Raw genomic sequence first — 23,642 nt, forward strand, 5'->3', positions numbered from 1 at the left:
TTGGTTGACAGGCATCAGTCCTTTTGACATATATGATAGTGTTGGCTTTTACACTCATTTACATTTACGAGGGAGAGAAAAAAAAACTTAAGCGGCTCTTCAGCATGAAACCGATCTAACGGTGCCGTTTTTAGGGTGCGTCGCCCGGTGTCAAGTTTCAACACATTCAAAATATATATATATATATAGGATATTAAAATGAATAAATGTCTATTTTTCCAGCCTGTTGTATTAGTATGTATCACCCCTCATTTATTTTAGATACAGTTCCTATATATTATTATTTACACAGCGCAAATATACTATTTATTAAATCTACTTTTATTACGTATCCTATTTTAATGGCTGGAATACCAGACTTTTAAATATTACATTTAGTAAATGCAACGACTGGAATTGTTCGGTTGAAGGGGGTACGAAACTGTGAATCCTGAACAAAACAGTTTGGTGAATACATGTTTACACATTAGCTTCCACTCAGCTGACAAGCAATGAAAGTAGCTACGTGGTTAGCTAGTTAGCTATAAGCTCATTGTCACATAGAGTAAAAGATGGACTTTATTTACTTTCCAGCATTGTGTCTCACCAACTAGGCAACAGCGAAGTGTGAAATCAACACTCACCACATACAATCCACCACTGCACTGTTGTCTGTTGAGCTGCAAAAAGATGCTCTGATGTTTACCTTTCAATCTGCTACATTACTGACTGCACTGACAAACTATAGCTGGCTAACAGCAAACAGATGTGATAAACATGAGTGACATGGTTGTCAGGGACAGGGTTAACGTTATATTGGTTATATAAAATGATGGGGTAATTTTTTATTAACTTTCCAGTATGTATTTCACAAACTAGTTAGCAATTTAATGAGAAGAGATCGCTCAAATCCACACCGTTTAACTCCGCCCTGTCTGTAGAACCACGGTCAGTTCAGAGTCCGCTCTGTAAACAATGGAGTCGAAACGTGCTCTGCTGGACAAACTACGCTATGACACCAATCCTAAAGCATTGTTTTCTGCATTATATGTTCTGATATATCGGTCGGGCACTAATTGTGAGAAACATTGAAACATTGTGATCTTTTACTCGCTTGTTTCTGATTCATCTGGGCTCTAGCCTCGTTGAAAGCAAAGACCGCAATGTGCTATGTGCGTTTGTGGGCTGGTAATGGGTTGATTTTAGTTAGATCATCGTTCGGTTCTCAGATCAGTGGGGCACAGTGGAAAGGAGTGTGTGTGTGTGTGTCTATGTGTCGACTGCAAACTCGCATTCAGGTCTTCTTCCATTCCGGTATGCAACGCCCACTTTTCACAATCCAATAAACAACCGGTGGATAAAATCAAGTCTTCGCCCTACATTTTTGTTCTTGTTCGATAAGCCGTTCACTTGGAAATACGTCACAATACGGAAGAAAAGTCAGTCACAATTTCTGTTTCATGCTGACTTTAAGTCAAATAACACGCTGTGTAAATACATTTAATAACATACCTCTACACTGGTGACTGTGAGATTTCAGGTAAATGTACCTGCATGTTCTTGCGACAAGAACTGACGTGTGGATGAAATGAAGCCGGCTGATCTTCAGTGCTTGTTTTCATGTTGTACTTTAACACACTATCACGGTTTATGCAGTAAACACAATGTTCATCTATAGAGAAAAAAAGTGTAGTAATAGGGATAAGTGCAGTGGAAGACGGCAATTCGAGAGAGAGCCACATGCAGCTGCCATGTGTGTGATTGTGTTGAGTGTCTTTTTGTTTAAATTAAATATTATTTTAACGGTTCAGCCGGTTCCCGCCTCCTCCTTTCCCAACCTTAACCTTTGTTACATTGGTGCCGAAACCCGGGAAGGAGGAGGGATGCACTGTCGTGGAGTCCTCGCCACTGCCATCCACCCAAAGGAGCAGCCGTGGCCATCCGCCAGGGGACGGAGGAGTTGCTGCCGGCCGCCTGGACACGGAGGAACGGCCGCCATCCATGAGGGCAGGAGGGGCTCGCAGCCGGCCGCCTGGAGCGGTGGAGCCGCTGCCAGGGGCGGAGGAGTTCCCTACCGGCCGCCAAAACACAGAGGGGTGTTCCATCCGCTGGAGGTCAGAGGACTGGCTCCGGTCTGCCCGGGGTGGAGCGGCTGTCATCTACCAGAGAGTGGAGGAGTGATCTAGGACCAGGCGACACCGTGTCTGGGAACCGGCGAGCAAGTTTTTCTCTCCTCTCTCTTTCCCGAACTACCATGTTCCGCTGCACTTATCCCTCTCCTCAGCTGATTAGCCCCCCTCCTCATCACACTAGATTATATATATATATATATATATATATATATATATATATATATACACTACCAGTCAAAAGTTTTGAAACACTTGACTGAAATATTTCTCATGATCTTAAAAATCTTTTGATCTGAAGGCGTATGCTTAAATGTTTGAAATTTGTTTTGTAGACAAAAATATAATTGTGCCACCATATTAATTTATTTCATTATAAAACTAAAATTGTATAAAAATTAAAAAAAAAGATTTTGAAATTGATGACTTGGACCAAATAATAAAGAAAAGCAGCCAATAAGTGCCCAACATAGATGGGAACTCCTTCAATACAGTTTAAAAAGCATCCCTGGGTGATACCTCAAGAAGTTAGTTGAGAAAATGTCAAGAGTACATGTCTGCAAATTCTAGGCAAAGGATGACTACTTTGAAGATGTTAAAATATAATACAGTTTTGATTTATTTTGGATCTTGTTTAGTCACAACATAATTCCCATAGTCCCATTTATGTTATTCCATAGTTTTAATGACTTTACTATTATTCTAAAATGTGAAGAAAAAAAAATTATAATAAAGAATAAGTGTTTCAAAACTTTTGACCGGTAGTGTATATATATATATATATATATATATATATATATATATATATATATATATATACTTAAAAAAATATTCCGGGTTCAATACAAGTCAAGCTCAATCAACAGCATTTGTGGCAAAATGTTGATTACCACCAACATTTTTTTTGACTCATCCCACATTTTCTTTAAAAAAAAAAGGAAAAAGTTAATGCAGCTAGATTATAACGTGATGGCTCGTGACTTATGTGTCACTGTGCATTTCTCATCGTGAAGAAAATTGGCAATATGCTGCTTTATTAATAAGAGAGAGTTTGTTTTTTGGTGAGTTAAAGATGGATTGAAGTGAATAGAAAGGTGAGAGTGGGTAGTCTTCGCCCCATTACACGCTGAAACAAAATACGTTTTTCATTTGTTTTTGTTTTGGCTTGTGTTCCAATATAAATATCTAAAAATACTTTTTAAAACAATGCACATTTTCTTTAGCAGCTATACTGCAGAATAAAAAAGGTTATCTGAGAATGTTGAATATAATATTAAAAATAAAAATATTTTTAGTATATCTAAAAAAAAAAAAAGATGCATTCACCTGAGAAGCAGCATATAAGATATTTAGACTTGCTTTTAGAGATCTTGAATATAAGTATATTTTATATATATATATATATATATATATCGCAGAAGTATAACCAAGTGAAAAAATACACTTATATACAAAATACACTTATATTTAAGATACATTTTCTTAAAGCAAGTCTAAATACCTTATATGTTTCTTCTCAAGTAAATGTATCTTGTTTTAAGGATTTTTTGACAATTTTAAAATGGAAAACAAGACAAAAACACTTGATAACAATAGGATTTTTTGCAGTGAATTTCTTTACTGAACTAAACTTAATAAAAGGTATTTATTTATATTTTTTTTTATGTTTTTCATTTAATTCAATGAATGTCATTTAGAGGTATTTTTAAAAGATGAATTTGTCCCCTATCGTTTTATACAACCTTTGAAGTCAGGGCAAAAGCTGAATAATTGCCTAAGAGCTAATGATTAATCGTTGCAATAATTGCCGTATAGTCAAATAATCGTTCTAATAATCATTAGATTAATCGATTAACAAAATAATTGTTAGTTGTAGCCCTAATGTCATGTGGTGTAACCATCAATAAAAATAAAAAATAAAAAATAAATAAAAAAACTTTCCTTGCACCTTGAATACATGACAGTGTATACACCTTAATCATTAATTTCAAAAAAGTTTTCAAACATATGTTTCAAGATAAAAAATTTTTTTTTACAAATATGAATTTTTGAGTAAAAAATATCAAGATGTTTTCTTAGGGGTACACCATATGACCTGAAGAAAATCTGCCTTTTCATAAAAATGTCAAAATATTGATATTTAATGATAAGAAAAAAAATATTTTTATTTTTTTCCTTCATAAACAATCTTGGGAGTCTACCTCTGTTTTATATTTTGTCACATGACAACAAAATGGCTACCTACATGACTTTGAAATTACTTTGAACTCAATAATTGAAAGCATGTTTATCATAGAAGAGGCGTATTCAAGTAATTGTTTTGTGTGAATTGCATTTGTAATGTATTTTTGTATCATTTAATAGATCTGGACCAAAAAATGAGCATCACGTCATTGATAAAGTGACCAAAAATGTTTGGTCAGCCTACATTTTAGCTCCTTAAATATAGCCACCCTAGATGTGTAGGTTACAGCTCTGCACACTCTAGAGATTTACTCAATCAACTTCACCTTGTATGCTTATTAAAAAATAATGAAGTAGTTCCCATATGGTATATGCTGGACACTTTTCTACAAACTAATTTCAAGCATTAAGCATAAGCTTTCAGATAAAAAATTTGTTAAGATCATGAATAACAAAAAATTCAGTCAAGTTCATCCAAAGTTTGACTGGTATTGTTTTTATATCTGCAGTATATGCTTAACTGGCCACTCTGCTCTCTAGATATCAGCATCAAACCCATATTGGTCGAGCACTAGTTTTTTTTACAGTGGTGGGTTTGAGTGTATAACGTGAATTTATACTGTTAAACGGAATATCCGTCCGTCATTTGAACTCGCACATTTAACCTTTGACCTCCCTTTTTGTACCAGACACCAAATTCCCACCTAAGGTGCGGCAGTGCTGACTCACATCAAAAGAAAGTACCACTTTTATGTCAAAATTAGATTCTACACTCAAATATCAGAGAGTGTGTGTTTTAACTTGTTTTGTACATAAACCACATGTCTTAACCTGTCTGCAGAACTGTGCCAGCACTGCACATTTTACAGCAAACTGCTCATTCATTCAAAACCTCAAGGCAGTTGTAAGAATGACCTAAAGCTACAGTTGAATTTGAAGCTCATTGTCTCATATTTGTGGGTATACTGTAAAGGTCGACCCATATGTGTTGTTTAATGGCTGGGTGGCCGATTGCTGATGTAATACTGATATATACAGTATGATATAATACAACAGTTAGGTCCAGACCTCTCATTTGAATGGCTAAGCTGTGTTCTAGGAGTACTGACAGGGCTCCTGACTAAATAAATGACTAAGGAGCCACTGACTCCTAAACTGAAACATTTAGGAGCCAAATTGCTGTTTTAGTTGCCACATCACAGAATTGCTCAAGTTAGATTGTTGTTCAAAAACAAGATAGAAAGCCAAAGAAAAGACAGCTGATAGCTCATTAATCAGGTGTATATACTGTATAGAGTGCACAAATTTGCATTCCCCTTTTGTCTCATAAGTTTTCACACCCTTTCAGAATTTATACAAATATAAGAGATACAATATATTTTTCTTTATTTACTACTGCCCTTCAGAATCTACATAACAGGTATTTACATAAAGTATAATATGCATATAGTAGTGTGTTGCCTTCTTGAGCATCAGTGAATGTTTGCACCTTGTGTAATAGATGTATATGAGTCCCTCAATGGTCCTAAATATCAAAAGCTGGATCTAACATCACAAATAAATACATTATATATATATATATATATATATATATATATATATATATATATATATATATATATATATATCATTTATTTATGTATATGGGAGTGCATATATTAAATTGATTTTATATATGATACATATTTGTATGTGTATATATATATATATATAGGCGTGCAGTCTTGTGGAACACGCACATGTAAAATGTTCTCACTCTTTCTTTGTTTCTGTCTTCTGATTTCTTTTTTCTTTTTTTTTTTTGCAAGAACAGTATCATGCTGCAAATGACCTCAGACATCTCAGCTCAGGAGGTGCTTTGAGTTCAGTTCGCTTTATTTCCACAGAGCAGTTCATTGTGACCACAACTCTGCAGCCTATACGTCTGTGATTAAAACATAAAATAATACATAAACATGTTCAACTCGAACCATGATTTATATTCAGTGATTATTATCATCATTATAATAATTATTTTTACATTTATAATTGTTTTTATGTCTTCATTTGTGTAAGTAATTTTCCACCTGCATGTTTAGACGGATATTTGCCTGATGGTAAATGGAAAGGTGGCTACTTTTATATATATATATATATATATATATATATATATATATATATATATATATATATATATTTTGTTTTTTTTGTTTTTTTTGTTTTTTTTGTTTGATCACTTCATTATTTTAATTGCTTTTTCATTTCGTTTAGAGTGCAATTTGAATTTAGAAGTGTATTTGATTTAAGTTTTTCATTTTTTAAATTCATTAATTTCATTTTCAATGCAAAATAACTAAATCAAGAATATTCACCGATCCCTCAGCTCGGGTGTTTGCCGATGTAATTGGATATTGCGTGATATATATATATATATATATATATATATATATATATATATATATATATATATCTTACAATGGGAATAGTCCGCACCAGCTGTTTTGACCTTTTCTTTCTTTTTTTTTTGTTGAAAAAATTCACTTAGCTGGGACCAAGATACATTCGCGCCGGGGAAGGTGTTCTTTATCCCCCACGGAGAAAAGACACCGCGGAGACCACATCCTGCCTGAAGTGGAGAATACATCATATTGACATACCAACTGGGAAGTACCACATATGGAAAGGCGTTTCTGCGGTAGGTCCTACCTGGAAGGGAGGAGCTCTACAAGTGCAGCGACTTGTGGCAGAGCAGAACTTTGCCCAAGGGAAGACACGGGTTTACCATCAGGGAAACCGTACTGTGGAAAATACCTCATATGGGGTTACCAACAGGGAACCACCACATATGGAGCACCTATCCCAAGTACAAGGGCTGACCTGACAGGGCATACTTCACGAGTACTGGGCCTGGCATCGAATTCCTCCACCGAATTCGCCTGCCGCAGGGTGCTGGGGGAAGAAAGACATCCAGGGTTCGCCGGTCCCAGGACCTCACATGGACAAAAAAGTGCACGTTATCCCCGGGAGGGGAAAGGCGCTGTGTGCAAGTGGTACACCCGGTCAGCTGACCCAGAGCATGCCCACTCCCAGTTGGGTGTGCTCATATTCCCAGGGGGCACGGCACGCCCTGGCCTGGTATGCCAAAGCAATGGCATCCACAATCCAGTAGGTAATCCTCTGTTTGGAGACAGCCTTCCCCTTACGCTGTCCCCCAATACAGACAAAGAGCTGCTCAGAGTGTCTAAAGCTCTTTGTGCGGTCCAAGTAAATACACAAGGCATGTACTGGACACAGCAACGACAAGACTGGGTCTGCCTCTTCCCGGGGCAGCACTTGCAAGTTCACCACTTGATCCTTAAAATGGGTAGTGGGAACTTTGGGCACATAGCCCAGCCGGGGTCTCAGGATCACGTGAGAGTATGCCAGACTGAACTCCAGATATGTATCGCTGAAAGAGAATGCCTGCAGGTCCCCAACCCTCTTGATGGAAGTGAGCACAGTAAGGAGGCTGACTTCAGTGAGAGGGCTTCTAGCTCGACTGACTCCAGGGGCTCAAATGGGCTCTCTGTAGGCCCAGCAAGACTACAGAGAGGTCCCATGAGGAAATGAGGCATGGCCTAGGAGGATTCAACATCCCGGCACCTCTAAGGAACCTGATGACCAAGTCGTGCTTCCCCAAGGACTTATCATCTACATACTTACCTGTTCATACCCACTTTCAAGGTGGAGGGGAACAGCCGCCCCTCCAACCTCTCCTGCAGGAAGGAAAGCACCGACCTGACTGCGCACCTCTGTGGGTCTTCACCTCGGAGAGAACACCAATTCGCGAACAGATGCCACTTCAAGGCATACAGCTGCCTTGTAGAGGAAGCTCTGGCCTGAGAGATAGTGTCTACCACCGCTGGTGGTAGCCCACTTAGGTATCCCGCGTCCCGTCCAGGGGCCAGACATGGAGGTTCCAGAGGTCTGGGCGTGGGTGCCAAATCGTGCCCCGCCAATTTGCCAGGGAGGGGCTGTCGCGTGGAGTGTGGGTGGGCCAGTTTGGTGCCACCAACACGGCTTGTTCTTCATCCTCCCTGATAGAGTCTGTGCAAGCAGTCTCACTGGGGGAAATGCATATTTGCGCAGGCCCCGGGGCCAGCTGTGTGCCAATGTGTCCGTGACGAGCAGAGTCTCGGCCAGGGAGTACCATAGCGGGCAGTGGGAGGATTCTTGGGAAGCAAACAGGTCTACCTGCGCTTCACGAATCGACTCCAAATCAGCTGAACCACCTGGGGGTGGAGTCTCCACTCTCCTCTGAGCGTCTCCTGTCGCGACAGCATGTATGCTGCGCAATTGGATTCGCCTGGGATATGAGTGGCCCGCAACGACTTCAGTTGCTGCTGACTCCAAAGGAGGAGATGGCAGGTGAGTTGCGACATGCGACGTGAGCATAAACCGCCTTGGCGATTTATATATGCTACCGCCGCTGTGTTGTCCATCCAGACTAACACGTGCTTGCCCTGGATCAATGGCCGAAACCGTCGCAGAGCCAGCAATACTGCCAGCAACTCGAGGCAATTGATATGCCAACGCAGTCGAGGTCCTGTCCCGGAGCTCAAGGCTGCATGCCCATTGCAAACGGCACCCCAGCCTGACCTGGACGTGTCTGTTGTGACAATGACGTGCCTGGACGCTTGTTCTAGGGGAACCCCTGCCCGTAGAAATGAAAGGTCCTTCCAAGGGCTGAACGTGCGGTGACAGATCGGTGTGATAGCCACGCAATGCATACTGCTGCACCATGCCCATCTTGGGACTCGAGTCTGAAGCCAGTGCTGAAGTGGTCTCATATGCATCAACCCGAGCATCGTAACCGCTGCTGAGGACACCATATGCCCCAGGAGCGTCTGAAATTGTTTCAGTGGGACCGCTGTTCTTCCCCTGAATGACTTTAGGCAATTCAGCACCGACTGAGTGCTCCCGCCCGCTCTGTCATAGTGAGTCCAACTCCGTCCCGGGAAAAGAGCTTACTCTTTTCCCAGTTGACCTGAAGCCCCAAATGGCTGAGGCGTCAACCAGCCCAGCACCAGGTCCCTGTGCGCACACCATAAATATCAAGAGTGAGCTAGAATCAGCCAGTCGTATTAGCGGGGCAAGGGCTGCCTCTGCGACTTTTGAAAAGACACGAGGTGACAGGGACAGACTGAAGGGGAACCTTGTACTGGTATGCCTGACTCCTGAGGCAGAATCAAAACATGAAAGCATGCGTCCTTCAGGTCTACTGCCGTGAACCAATCTTGATGCCGGACGTGCTTCAGTGCTCGCAGGTGTAAGATTGGACGCAACCCACCGCCTTTCTTCAGTACAATGAAGTAGGGGCTGTAGAACCCCTTCTTCATCTCAGCTGGAGGTACAGACTCTATCACATCCTTCTCTAGAAGGACTGCGATTTCCGCACGCAGAACAGTGGTGTCCTTGCCTATTAGTGAGGCAGAATGGACGCCACTGAACCTGAGCGGGCACCTGGCGAACTGAATCGCATAGACGAGTTGGATCGTCCTGAGCCAGCACGACGGGTTGGAAAGGGCTAGCCACGCCTCCAGACTCCATGCAAGGGAACCAAGGGGACAGTCACCTTTGACATATCTGTGGATGGGGCCTCACAGCAGGGCGGAGAAGGAGCTGCCACATTGAGAGGCCTTGCATCCCAAACTTGTGGCTGTGCTGAGAGAAATGTTAGAGCACTTACCTCACTCTGCGTACCCACCATAGGACCGGTCTGCGACAGGAGAGGAGGCTGGGCGTCCTTGTTGTGCATCACATACACCTGGTCGTGGGTATTTGTGTGTGTCGCAGCTGGGTGCGCGAAGGCGGGGGACTCTGATACGAATGTTCGGTGTATGGCTGTTGTGACCCAGAGAATGAGGAAACTGCTCTTTTCCTGAAAATAAAACTGCCGTGCCCCTTGGGCATGCGGCAACAAAAGATTCTCCTCCCGGCCCTCCACCGGGAGACAGAGTGGTCCGTGTACTCACCTCTGAGTCGCCCATCTCAGGGCCCTCCTGGGGTTCTTGGCACCAGACCGAGGGACGGGGGCGTCAGCTTCCTGCGGGAGGCTCTACGCTGAGGCCGAGCCGTCTATAGCGGAGCCGGTGATGCTGCCGCAGGTGGACACCCTCGGGGTGCTGGATCTCAGCTGCCTTTAGGTGGCGGAGGAATCACGCCGGGGCAGGATGCTGGATCGCCTCCATCTGCTTCTTGACTGCCGAGAACTGCTGAACTTACAGGCCCTGGACGGGAGCCTAGGATGTTTCTGCCAGGTGGCGGCATTTTGCGGGCACTGGTGCACCGCAATCGCCTGCTCCACCCGAGAAACCTCCGTGTACCCCCTGGCCACCCCGCCATCGAGGGTAGTGAGAGTGGAAGAACCCAAGAAACGGGACCGGGCAGTAAAAGGTGCCCGCCACGACTTCGTGAGCTCCTCATGCACCTCTGGGAAGAAAGGAACTGGGGCAGAGCAGCGCTCTGAGCCCAGGAACCAATCGTCCAGCCGTGAATGCTCAGGGCGGGGTGGAGCGTTCCACTCCAGTCCAACGCCCGCGTCGGCCCGGGCAAGCATGGTCGTCAGCACTGCGTTGGCCTCTGACTGGGCGCGCACACCGATGCTGTGATCGATACCTCATACTCATCGCGAGCCCCGAATGAGACATGAACTCGGACGTTGGAAACGAACGTGCTGAGGAATGGGAGGTCCGTGGGGATTCACCCGGCGTAAATGCTCCCATTAAAGCCCCCAAATCGCCCCCAGCGCTAACCGCCGCGGCCTCGTGCATGTAAGCAGAAGGACCAGGATGGGGAGCGACTGGAGTGGCTTTCTCTCTATGAAAGAAAGAAAGCCACGATCGCAACGTTGCCATTGTCATGCTCTCGCAGTGAGAACATGAGCCACCCACGAACGCTGTCTCAGCATGACTACAGCCGATACACGTGAGATAGCGATCGTGGCCGTCAGAGGATGAAAGACACCGACTGTGACCAGGAACTGCATGTAGACGGAAAGGCATCTTTAAAAAGCCGCTCTCCATCAGTGCTTACTCTTTTAGAGAAAATATACTCATTTATTTCTCTCAAGTGTGGCTGCTGAAGCACCCAGGGGCGTTCTCTGCACTTATCTGTGCAAGAAAGGGAGAACCCGCTGTAATGCGCCGTATATCCAACAGCCGTTTTTACACTTTCGCTTTCAGAGGTGAATGGAACACTAGTGGATTTCTCTACACTGCTCTGCTCCGAAGAACATATCTGAATCAGTGGTTGCAAGCCGTCTTCTTTTATACCCATATGTCCGGGGGAGTGGCATGCAAATTCCACTCACCAATTCTCATTGGCATTTTCTCAAATATCAGAGGTGTTTGGGGCTCCCAAGTTCAACCCCTAGTGTCACTACATCGACACAACGTCGAGTGAGTGACAGATAGGGAACTTGGTCGACCAAGACTCTTCTCATCGACTAATGTTTAGTCGACTATTAGGAGGCAGCCCTAGAAAGCACACATCCTGACTTTCGCCAGCGGCGACTAGAGTTTAAATTATTGTCGCAATAATTTATTTTTGGTCGCATTTGCAACCATTGTAGTTGCAGTCTGGAGCCCTGACTGATATTTCATATACTGTAACAGTACTGGGGCCCAGTTATAGAGCGCAACATTCGGGTTCCTGAAGTAAAAGTACCATTCATTTTCTCCATAAAGGGAATTGTAAGGGGGTTTAGAGGAAAGGAGGAGGCGAGAACCGGCTTGACAACTTAAATAATAATTTATTAACCAAAAACCCAACCAAAAACACACAACTAAAAACACAGCACAGCTGTCTGTAATTCTCTCTCTCTCGAACTGTCGTCCCCGGCCGCCTTTATCCCTCGCGCGCCCCATCAGGCTGATTGGGGACCGGGTGTGTCTCATTCCAACCCGGCCCCGCCCTCCTCGGCTCCACACTCCTCCCGGCGTTGCCTCAGGCCGGGGAGCCCCCGGCATGACGTACATCCCCCCTCACCCTTCCTCTCCGGGGGGGGGGGGGGGCATGCCTTATGCCCCGACTGCCGGCGGGTCCTCCCCGCCTTCCTCGACCTGGGAGGAGAAACACAAAATGGCGAGGGAAAGGCCAACACGGAGCGGCAGAGAGAGAGAGAGGAGAGAGAGAAAAAGAAACTCACCGGTTCTCTGATGCACCGTCGCGTGGTCCTCGATCACTACTCCACCCTCTCAGGCGGACTGCAGCCGCTCCTCCCCGGGCGGACCGGAGTCAGACCTCCGACCCCCAGCGGACAGAACGCCCCTCCGCGTTCCCGGCGTCCCGTGGAGACTCTCCTCCGCCCCTGGCAGCGGCCCTACCACTCCAGGCGGTCGGGGAGTCACTTCCCTCCTCCCCCCCGCGGACGGCGGTCTTCTCTCGACCCCTCCGCGTTCCCGGGGGACGGCAGGGCACTCCTCCGCCCCCAGCAGCAGCTCCCTCGTTCCAGGCGGTCGTGGAGTCCCGTCCCCACTCGCCTCGCGGACGGCGGCCGTTCCCCGCGTCCGGGTAGTCGGGCTACTCCATCCCCCGTCGGACGGCAGCGGCGCTCCCCTGGGTGGACGGCAGTGTCGAGGACTCTGCGACGGGAATCCCTCCTCCTTCCCGGGTTTCGGCACCAGTGTAAGGGTGTTTAGAGGAAAGGAGGAGGCGAGAACCGGCTTGACAACTTAAATAATAATTTATTAACCAAAAACCCAACCAAAAACACACAACTAAAAACACAGCACAGCTGTCTGTAATTCTCTCTCTCTCGAACTGTCGTCCCCGGCCGCCTTTATCCCTCGCGCGCCCCATCAGGCTGATTGGGGACCGGGTGTGTCTCATTCCAACCCGGCCCCGCCCTCCTCGGCTCCACAGGAATTTATTTTTAATGATAACTTTTAAAACTATAACATTTTTGCATCTGTCCATGCTGTTTTTCAATTGTTTTCCTATGTAAAGTGTTAGATGGATGCAGTTTTTCAACGTGTCGTGTAGGAGCGCATGGCTTTTTAGATGCCATGTCAAGTTAAAAAGAACTTCACAGATTAAAACGCATCTCGAGACACCTGTATTCTGTTCTACTCATTGTGCTGTGTCTTGTTGTTTTAGCGCAAAAACGTGTTCAGTCTGAACAGCCCATAAGTAATTTTTTTTCCCCATTCATAATGCTTCATGGGATTATAGTTGTTTCCCTCATGAATGATGTTTAAGAACATAGTTTGTACCATTATTTTATTTATTTTTTTCAAATACTTTTTTGCTTCAAATCAAATTTGTAATGTTGTGATTCACTTCGGAGCCAGTCGGTTTGGTTCATGGCTTAGAACTCTTTATGGGTGAATTGTTTTAAATCCCTATGGAAAAAATGAATGGGAAAAATACTTCTGGAACCATGACGACTGGAAAAGGGAGCGGGTACTCTTGCACTCTATTGGCCGATGCCAATAATCAACAAAATGGCCAAATATTGACCGATTAATCGGCCTGGCCGATATATCGGCCTATCATTAGTACCCTGGGATATTTTTTTTTACCTTTCTGGTGATTTAATCACTGATATGTGTGTATTCACAGTATTTTAGAACTTGTTTTCATTTGTTGCCATTAGTGCTTGAATTCTCCACCCTTCTCTCTCTCTCTCTCTCTCTCTCTATGACTGTTTACTCTAATACTGATCTGTGTGTGATACTATGAGGGAATAATCACACAGATTAATTCTCAAATGAGCTCTTATTGCTTAAAGCCCCGGGGCATGAAAAGCAGAGCTGTATTCAATCCTCCAGCACCACCCAACGCTGCATGTCCCAGCATGCTTTTATTCTGGTTCCCAGAATTTCTTCCTTTGCCATGTGCTATACAAGGACCCGATGACACTGGAGCTTCCAGGGGCCTGTATCACTGTCACACTGTATCCTGTCTCTCTCTTTCTCTCACACATTGTGCCTCTCTTCTATTGCTCATCTGCAGAAATAGATCTCCTCTGGGTTGTTATTTCCGTATTGTATTACAGTATTTCATTAAAATATTGTTCTGTTCAGCTTGACATTCATGACAAATAGCTATTATTCAAGTTGCATTTTCTAAGGAAAATGTGAGTGGTTCTTTGCTGTTCAAAACTTGCCTCCACAATGCCAAGGTGTTGTTGTTGGTAGCCAGGCTGTTGCTATGCGGTTGCTAGGGTGTCCTTGGGGGTTTCTAGGTGATTGCTTATGGTGACATATATTCTGTAAAATCCGGTCCCTAGATATGCAGCCTGATCTCATGAAAATTATGTGACTGTGGCAACATTTTTGCAAAATTATGTTACGTGGTTCCTCACACATATCGTGGAAGTTCCGAGGTGAAATATCCACTGTGTGGTGCTAAAAGTGAGATAACTCTTCTCCCAAACAGATGAGGATTTTAAGGTTAATGCTGTATTTAGTTTTAAATCAACAAAACCTGCATCCCTACCATAAACCTTAAACCTAAACCTAACCAATAGTGTCATAAAATCAAATGTAAGATGAAAAACGCAATTGCTAAAGCAACGACGTCATTTAGTGGTGCTTCTATGTCACTGTGGACTCTTATGTCGCCTTGCATGCTCTTCAGGGCTCGTACCCCATTTTTTTGCATCGCAAGTGCAATGCTCTTTCATTTGAGCTACTGTGTAATTCGAATGCGCTTGGACAAGCCTATAAATGTATTTGACATAAATGTATGTCATGCAAACGTTAAATTTTATCGCCTGAAGTCATGCGCTATAATAAAAGTGTTTTGATGTCATAAGGTAGCATTGTGTGAGGAACAGTGCAAAATTGTACTCATGATTTGTGTGAAAAGAGATAAAAGTCACAATCCTCTCTTGGGATTTTTTAACCTTTTTTATTGGAAATCGAAACTCTTATCTTTTTCGAATTGGTAATAGCACACCTCACCTCAACAAACTGCACAATTTGAGGTATCATTCCTGTCTGTAGTACAAACGGTACAGGAAAAGTTGTGTGCCAAAGGCTGATAATTTGGGCCCTGTTACCCATAGAGAATTGTTGTGCAACATGTATTGTGAAGCTTGTATTGGAATTTGTGAGCCCGGCATATGGTTTTCTCTCACTTCTACTTTTTTTCTCTTCTCTCACTCTCTCTCTCTCTCTCTCTCTGTCTTTGTTTCACACTCCCTCTCTCACTCTTTGGGTCAAATGGAACAGTATTTAGGGTCTCCAAGACTTGTCCAAATCCCTCCTAACAGGATTGGCGGGAGGGTTAACAAGATTAGAAAGAACTTGGCGGCTGCTATGCATCCGCACTGGACATATACACACACACACATTCTCACACAAACATCTTTATATTTGGCTGAATCAGATATTAGACTTAAATACTGCTCATTTAAAAAGTGAATGTGGTGTAATTTTCAGCACTTAAAGGAATGGCTTTGCAAATGTTAGGGACTGACAGTTTCAGTGACCATTGCCTTGCACTGTATGGAAAAAATATGCAAAGTGAATGGTGACTGAGACTAATATAGTGCCTTGCACCTCCTTTTGTGTTTAATGGAGGAAAGAAAGTCATACTGGTTCAGAACAACATTAGAGTGAGTAAATGTTGACAGTTTTCATTTTGGGCAGAACTATACTTTTAATAATACAGCTGTCTACATTTCTGTAAATTCTCTGTGAAGTCTGTAATCATGAAACTCAAATAGTTGTTTACAGGACCTCATTAGAGACTGTCATTGTGCAATCATTTAAAAGCAAACATTTAATATAGATTTTTCAGAGGGAAATATAACACCACGCACTGTGAGAATGAAGGGATGGGGGAGGATTTATCCCTTGTTTGCTTCGACATTATTTGCGAAGTGTGTTGTCAACATTTCTGGCCACCACTTACCCCAGCATAGAAAATAGCTCTCCGGCAGAGAAAAAAGCTGGAGAGGGGAGGATGAATGGGGGTTTGCCAAGAGCTAAAAATACCTCAACAGGCTGTGGCCAGCTATTCAGAGGAGAGCATTTCACACACAAGGGGGAATGAGGAGAGAAGTTGTTAAGAGAGGGAAAAACTTTGTGGAAAACAGATGAGAAAGAAAAAGAAGGAGAAGGAGTTGAAGGGATAACTCTTCTCCCCTCGTTTAAAGTCCATTAGAGGCTGAAGGCGAATGGACGGAAACCATAACAGACCACGTACAAAGCTACAAAGACAGTAGTTTTAGGTTTCATAGATGCCGGTAGTCTCGCAGAACCAGACTTTTGACTATCGGCATAAAGTCTGGTCATCTTTGGAGCTTATATTATTGCTAAGAACCGCTCAGACATGAAAGAGCCTTCAGACTGACATGTAAAATGACCAACCACAGTATATATATTTTTTTATATATATATATATATATATATATATATATATATATATATATATATATATATATATATGTTTTTTTTTTTTTTTTTTATTTATTTATTTATTTATTTATTTATTTTTTTCTTGGTGTTTAAGGGTTGGGAAATCTGAAATCAGTGAGACCACAATAATAGACTGCATTCAACAAAGTGGTTGCACTTGCAAATAAGAATGCAGCAGTTACTTTGAAAGGTTTCCAAAGAAATGAGTGAAAAATATGTTAACAGAATATATGCTTCGAACTGCCTCAAAAGGAACTCTGAATAACTTTAAATATATTTCAGTGTTACAAAATTTGCAAACTTTGAGTCTATAGATGGATGGATAAGAAAACACTGAATTTGGGGAAAAAAGAATACATAATTTAGGAGAGAATAAAACTAATTTCATTGGGCCCTACATGTTTTCCAAGCAGACTGATAAAAACATTGCTGGTACATTTGGCTAATCATTTCAAGGTGCACTTAGTAATTATTTATTTTCTCTAGCTCTTATTTGACTTCCTAAACAACGGATCTTACAGTGGTGTTGGACTTCGTACTGACATATGGATACAGCATCATGCAAAAGCAGGGAAAAAGTCTTTCAGTGAATTGTAATTACATAATACATGGGTTACGTAGCTGACACACGCCAGGCCAAAACCAGGAAAAAGAACATTGTCGGAGACTTCAAAATGAATTGCCATGAGGAGAGTTAAACGTCCACTTAAGGCGATGAAATTGTGGTGAAAAGAGGTTACACACCTCATATAGGTTTAAATCCTTAACTGAGTACAGCCTTCTTCTTGAACTTTAAATTACAAGATAACTTACCCTGTGAAGTTTACTTGTAAACAAACAAGTTATGTTTACATTTATTTAGAGGTTTAACAGACATGTGAAATGCATTTCTTTCCCCATTAATGGTATGAAATGTATATTGTTATAAATATATCAATATCAAACGATGTGAAAAAAAATGATCATGATAATATTTGTGGCCATATAGCCCAGCCCTAGTTACCAAGATAAAGGGGCAAATTCACTAAACTTTTACGCATGGTGTTTCAGCACAAAAACCTGCGTTTTATTCACTAACAACCCGTAATCTAGTTTAATGAGACGCAACCAGCGCCTGCGTCTTAGTATTTAAATTAAGTTATTGTCATTCTTTTCCACACAGAAATGCCTCCTTTTTATTTAAATTAGAGTTATTATACACTGATGAGCCAAAACATTATGTGCACCACCTGCTGCCGTTGATCCTACTTATTGGTCCAGCACATCCCACAGATCCTCAATCGGATTGAGATCTAGGGAATTTGGAGGCCAGGGCAACACCTTGAACTCTTCATCTTGTTCCTCAAACCATTCCTGAACATTCCCTGCTGCAAGAGGCCACTGCCATCAGGGAATACCATTGCCATGAAGGAGTGTACTTGGTCTGCAACAATGTTTAGGTAGGTGGCATGTGTCAAATTGACATCCACATGAATGGCCGGACCCAGGTTTTCCCAGCAGAACATTGCCCAGAGCATCACACTCCCTCCACCGGCTTTTCGTCTTCCCATAGTGCATCCTGGTGCCATCACTTCCCCAGGTAAATAGTGCACACGTACACGGCAGTCCATGTGATGTAAAAGAAAACGGGACTCATCGGAACAGGCGACCTTCTTCCACTGCTCCAAGGTCCAGTTCCGATGCTCGTGTGCCCATTGTGGGTGCTTTCAAAGTGGACAGGGGTCATCATGGGCACTCTGACCAGTCTGTGGCTACTCAGCCCATATGCAGCAGGGTTCGATGCACAGTGTGTTGTGACACATTCCTCCCATCATAAAACATTTCTGTGACTTGTGCCACAGTAGAACTTCTGTCAGTTCGGACCAGACGGGACAGCCTTCATTGCACTCGCACATCGATGAGCCTTGGGCGCCCAACACCCTGTCGCCAGTTTGTGGTTTGTCCCTCCTCAGACCACTGTCGGTAGGTACTCACCACTGCTGAAAGGGAGCACCCCACAAGCCTTGCCGTTTCAGAGATGCTCTGACCCAGTTGTCTGGCCATAACAATTTGGTCCTTGTCAAAGTCGCTCAGGTCTTTACTCCTGCCCATTTCTCCTGCATTCATCACTACAAGAACTGATTGTTCGCTTACCATCTAATCTACAGACCTTGACATGTGGCCTTGTTAGGAGATGATCAACGTTATTTACTTCACCTGTGATAAAGTTAATGGCATAATGTTTTGGCTCATCAATGTATATTGTGCTTTATTCACTAAATTAACCCCCAAAATAAGTAGTATACAGGTGGTCACTTCAATATGACCTGCTTTATTGTCAAACGTACTATTGATTTCTTTGTGTAAAAATTTGAATGTAGAAAGTCTTAGTGCACCTTTAATCAAACCATTTGTCTAAATAAATCACTCTTAATGAATCTGTTTTCATAGTAACCAACTCTCCTCAACACCCACATGAAGAAAGTGTGTTCCTGCTACCATGAGCTCTTTTAGGCCACACACTTTTACTGGCATCCATTTAGGACTCTGTCCATCTCCATTTAAAGTACTCAGCTTTGGCCTATTAGAAATTTCATTTTGTCCATAAAAGGCATGCAGACATCTCCTCATAAGACTTTATATTTCCAGCTTCTTCCATAAAGACAGACTCACAAGACTCATGTTGTGCTGCCATTTTGGGTGTGATATGCTACTTCCTCCTCATTCTCATGGACACTTCCCCTTGCTTTTTTAACTTGTGTTTCCTCATCACAGAAAAACAGCCTTTTCTTCCTTGCAGGCTGGAGCTTGTTCCAGTCTAGAGACATTCAGGGGTTTGTTGTTGGTTTTGCCAGAGGCTGTGGAAGTTTGGTGTATGGATCTGTTGTGTGTATACAGTATGTATGGAAGTTTGGTTTCTTAAATGCTCTCTATCTGTCTGACTGCACTATTAACTTATCATTAAACAACACAAAAGCTTTTGTTTTAATGCTGTGTTTCTTAGGGCCCTATGAAATAAAACTTTCCTTTTATTTTTATTAGTTTTCCGTTAATTTTTTTCTGAATTTATTTTTAAAGTTTAATGACATTTTATTATCAAAAAACTGTCTAATTACAATAAATTAATAAAGAATGAAGAATTGTAATCAAATGAAAAAGAATACAATTATTTTTCAACATACCAGTACATTATCTGTATCAAATGAAGTGCTTCTAAACAGATCCTTACAGCACAATACAAAACACAATATTGGATTTTCTTTTGTTTTTTTGTCAAATGCAGTGCTGCAAAGCAGAGCATCACAGTATTAATGAAAGCATCGATGAAATCTTTTATTCAGTACAACAGCATTCTTGCGTGTGAGATGTTGCTTAAATATATTGTGTCTTTATTTATTTATTTTTTATAATTATTATTTTTTGATTATTATTGATTACTAAACCAAACATTACATTTGACTATACAGTAGTAGTATATTTCTTTAGCAATTTCTTCAATTTCACACTTCTTGTTAAATTGAGCTTTTATTTTGGCAGAAAGCCGAATTAAGCAATTTGAATTTGTATGTTTTTGACGACAGCTTCACACCTCCAGATAAGCAGTTCACTATATGGCTTAAATGTCTTATTAAACCATAAAAGGCAATTTTGTTTTTATGACTAGATTCCATGATTCTGTCTGTGTTTTCCACGTTGCAGAAATCATAAGGCCCTAAGATCTCTTTCCCTTCCTCAATGCACACACTCATTTACACACTTTCATAGTATGTTTGTGGCTCGAGTCTATTGTGATGGTATTAGTGATGTTTGGTATGCGGAGAGACAGGGTCTCTCTCAGGACAGCTGGCCCAAATGTAATTGAAAAAGAATTATGGCTTAGGCCTTTTAGCAAATTAAAAATAACCTCAGAATTAAGAAGGTCATATGGGGAGGAGAGGGGAGTTTAAACGCATCACCACGTTCTCTGTTTCACTTTAAAGGAATGTTCCAGGTTCAATACAAGTTAACCCCAGCAGATTCTGTCAATTTCTGAAAAAAATAAATACATATTTTGACTAGTTTCTAGTTCCTCAGTTTGTAAAAAAATAAAAATCATGGTTACAATAATGCACTTGGGTGATTCTCATGAAACCTGTTAAGAAAATGTTCTGGGCTGCATTTCCCAAAAGCATTGTAAGCTTAAGTTGAACATAGAGACCACTGGCATCAATGGTTTCTACGATCTACTTAGGCTTACGATGCTTTTGGGAAACACAGCCCTGGTCATGTTTAACCCTAATCAATACACAGACACACACACACACACACACACAAAAAAAAAAACATGCAGTGCATATTAGCGTTGTGTTATGAATTGCGGTCTGACACAGATTGGAACACAACAACGCACAATATCGAGCTTGTGTAGCTAAAAGTGTCTTCATTCACATACTTGTGTAGAGTATGTTTTTCCTTTGCTTTAAAAGCAATATTTGCTTGATTTTACAAACTCAGAACGCTGTAGAATAGACGTCTGTGCCATTTAGACAGTTGTTGGTTTATATATGTATATATATATATATACACACACACACACACACACTGGCGGCCAAAAGTTTGGAATAATGTACAGATTTTGCTCTTATGGAAAGAAATTGGTACTTTTATTCACCAAAGTGGCATTCAACTGATCACAATGTATAGTCAGGACATTAATAACGTGAAAAATTACTATTAAAATTTGAAAAAAATGTTCAGAACTTCTTAAACTACTTCAAAGAGTTTTCATCAAAAAATCCAGTTTGTCCAGATACTCAGGTGACATTTTACCCCACGCTTCCTTGTCTTGTCGGGCACTTCTCACGCACCTTACAGTCTAGCTGATCCCAATGAGCTCAATGAGTTTAAGATCCATAACACTCTTTTCCAATTATCTGTTGTCCAATGTCTGTGTTTCTTTGCCCACTCTAACCTTTTCTTTTTTTTTTCTGTTTCAAAAGTGGCTTTTTCTTTGCAATTCTTCCCATAAGTCCTGCATCCCTGAGTCTTCTCTTTACTGTTGTACATGAAACTGGTGTTGAGCGGGTAGAATTCAATGAAGCTGTCAGCTGAGGACATGTGAGGTGTCTATTTCTCAAACTAGAGACTGATGTACTTATCCTCTTGTTTAGTTGTACATCTAGTGTAGACTGTAATGTAGTGTACACCTTTGTATGAAATCTTCATTTTTTTTAATTTATTTATTTTTGGCAATTTCAAGCCTTCATTCCTCAAAACAATGATTGAATGATGAATTTCTAGAGAAAGCTGTTTCTTTTTTGCCATTTTTGACCTAATATTGACCTTAAGACATGCCAGTCTATTGCATACAGTGGCAACTCAATATCAAACACAAAGACAATGTTAAGCATCATTTAACAAACCAAATAGCTTTCAGCTGTGTTTGATATAATGGCAAGTGATTTTCTAGCACCAAATTAGCAATTTAGCATGATTACTCAAGGATAAGGTGTTGGAGTGATGGCTGCTGGAAATGGGGCCTGACTAGATTTGTCTACAACAGCAAAATCTGAACATTATTCCAAACTTTTGGCCGCCAGTGTGTGTGTGTGTATATATACATATATATATATATATATATATATATATATATATATATATATATATATATGCATTTTTTTTTTTTTTTTTTGATAACTTTCAGGTAAGTCAGAAATGAAGGCTTAATTGACAACATTGTTTAAGTACAAATACACTTTTGTGTGTTTGCATTTGTTCACGGAAATCGAGCTACTCCCATATCACATGATGTATCACAATGTCTTGTTTCCTGGTACTCTTTCTTCTGTTCCCTGCATCTGCATCATTTACCTGCCCCATTCACAGACATCTAGACTGCTGACTGGAGGGATCAGGTCACATGCTCACTATTATTCTCCAGTCTTTCTGATAGGTCCCGAGGTTTGGGACCTGTCAGAAAGACTGGACTGCTTTAGGTCCCAAGGTTGAGACCTGTCCCTTTTAAAGGGTGGGATTAGGGTGAATTTGATTGAAAGCGGAATGGCTAATATTTGTCTATCTGTCAGAGGATTATGACCAAGTGGAGTTGTTTAAATGGACAGATTATGACCTCATGACCATGTGCATGTTAATTTCAAGATCAAGTGGATTTCCTGTGTTAAGCATGACCCTGGGACAATGTTTATTATAGGTGTGTGTTTCTGTGAGTTTGTGTGCATGGGCTTGTATACAATATTTACTGGGTGTGTATCAGTACACAGGCCCTGTCCCGGCAGACCGCGAGTCTCCGATGGCGGGGAGCGAGACATCCCCCAGCCATGCCCAGCATCCCTCCCCCACACAGAAACCCAACACCTGCTGCTTCTGCTGGTGCTGCTGCTGTAGCTGCTCATGGTACGACCCACACTCACCTGTGTGTCTGTCTCCACATGGTACAGTCCACTCATCACCTTTGCCAGTGTTAAATTCCATTCACATCTGTTCCTCCACATGATACAGAATTCCAAAGAAATAATCATCTAAATATTCATGTTATATTCATTGTCTCAATTCTGCATTGTTTTGCTTCTGCATTTGTGTGTGTAAGTGAAATTCTACTGTGAGTCAGGAGAGTAAATGTGGTTAAGATTGCTCTCGTTTCACTAAAGGCCCTGGAGGAAATGGGAGCCATATTCACACTCCCACACATCTTTCACACACTAACTCACTCACTGACACACATTCTTTAAGCACACCTGCTGTAAGCAGTGATTTACAATGACTGTTGAGGTCCAAACTCTGACGACCTATTGATGACAGTGGTTTACTGGAGCCAGGTACAAGTATCTTTAGAAACAAGAGTAAATCTGCAACCAGCTCTAGTATCACGATCCTTCTAAATAAAACCGCATGATGAGTCTGAAGGATTGACTAATATTTAACCAGCTCTGATAAAATCTAAAGTTTTGTCAGGGGCTTGGAAGTTAAACATTTATGATTGGTT

General features: G+C 41.8%; 1 protein-coding gene across 5 annotated transcripts in view; it reads left to right on the forward strand.

The window, feature by feature from the left end:
- LOC127420407 (regulator of G-protein signaling 17-like) overlaps positions 1–23,642 on the forward strand; it is a 59,834-nt gene that overhangs the window by 22,357 nt on the left and 13,835 nt on the right. For 4 of the 5 annotated variants that reach the window (XM_051662684.1, XM_051662681.1, XM_051662682.1 and 1 more), the window contains one exon: positions 22,914–23,053. In XM_051662684.1, the coding sequence (XP_051518644.1) occupies positions 22,914–23,053 (140 nt within the window). Of the gene's footprint in view, positions 1–19,482; positions 19,558–22,913; positions 23,054–23,642 lie in introns of those variants that run through there. The other variant, XM_051662685.1, reaches the window with a different exon arrangement.

This window comes from Myxocyprinus asiaticus, chromosome 29, assembly GCF_019703515.2.
Source record: "Myxocyprinus asiaticus isolate MX2 ecotype Aquarium Trade chromosome 29, UBuf_Myxa_2, whole genome shotgun sequence".
Classification (NCBI taxonomy): domain Eukaryota; kingdom Metazoa; phylum Chordata; class Actinopteri; order Cypriniformes; family Catostomidae; genus Myxocyprinus; species Myxocyprinus asiaticus.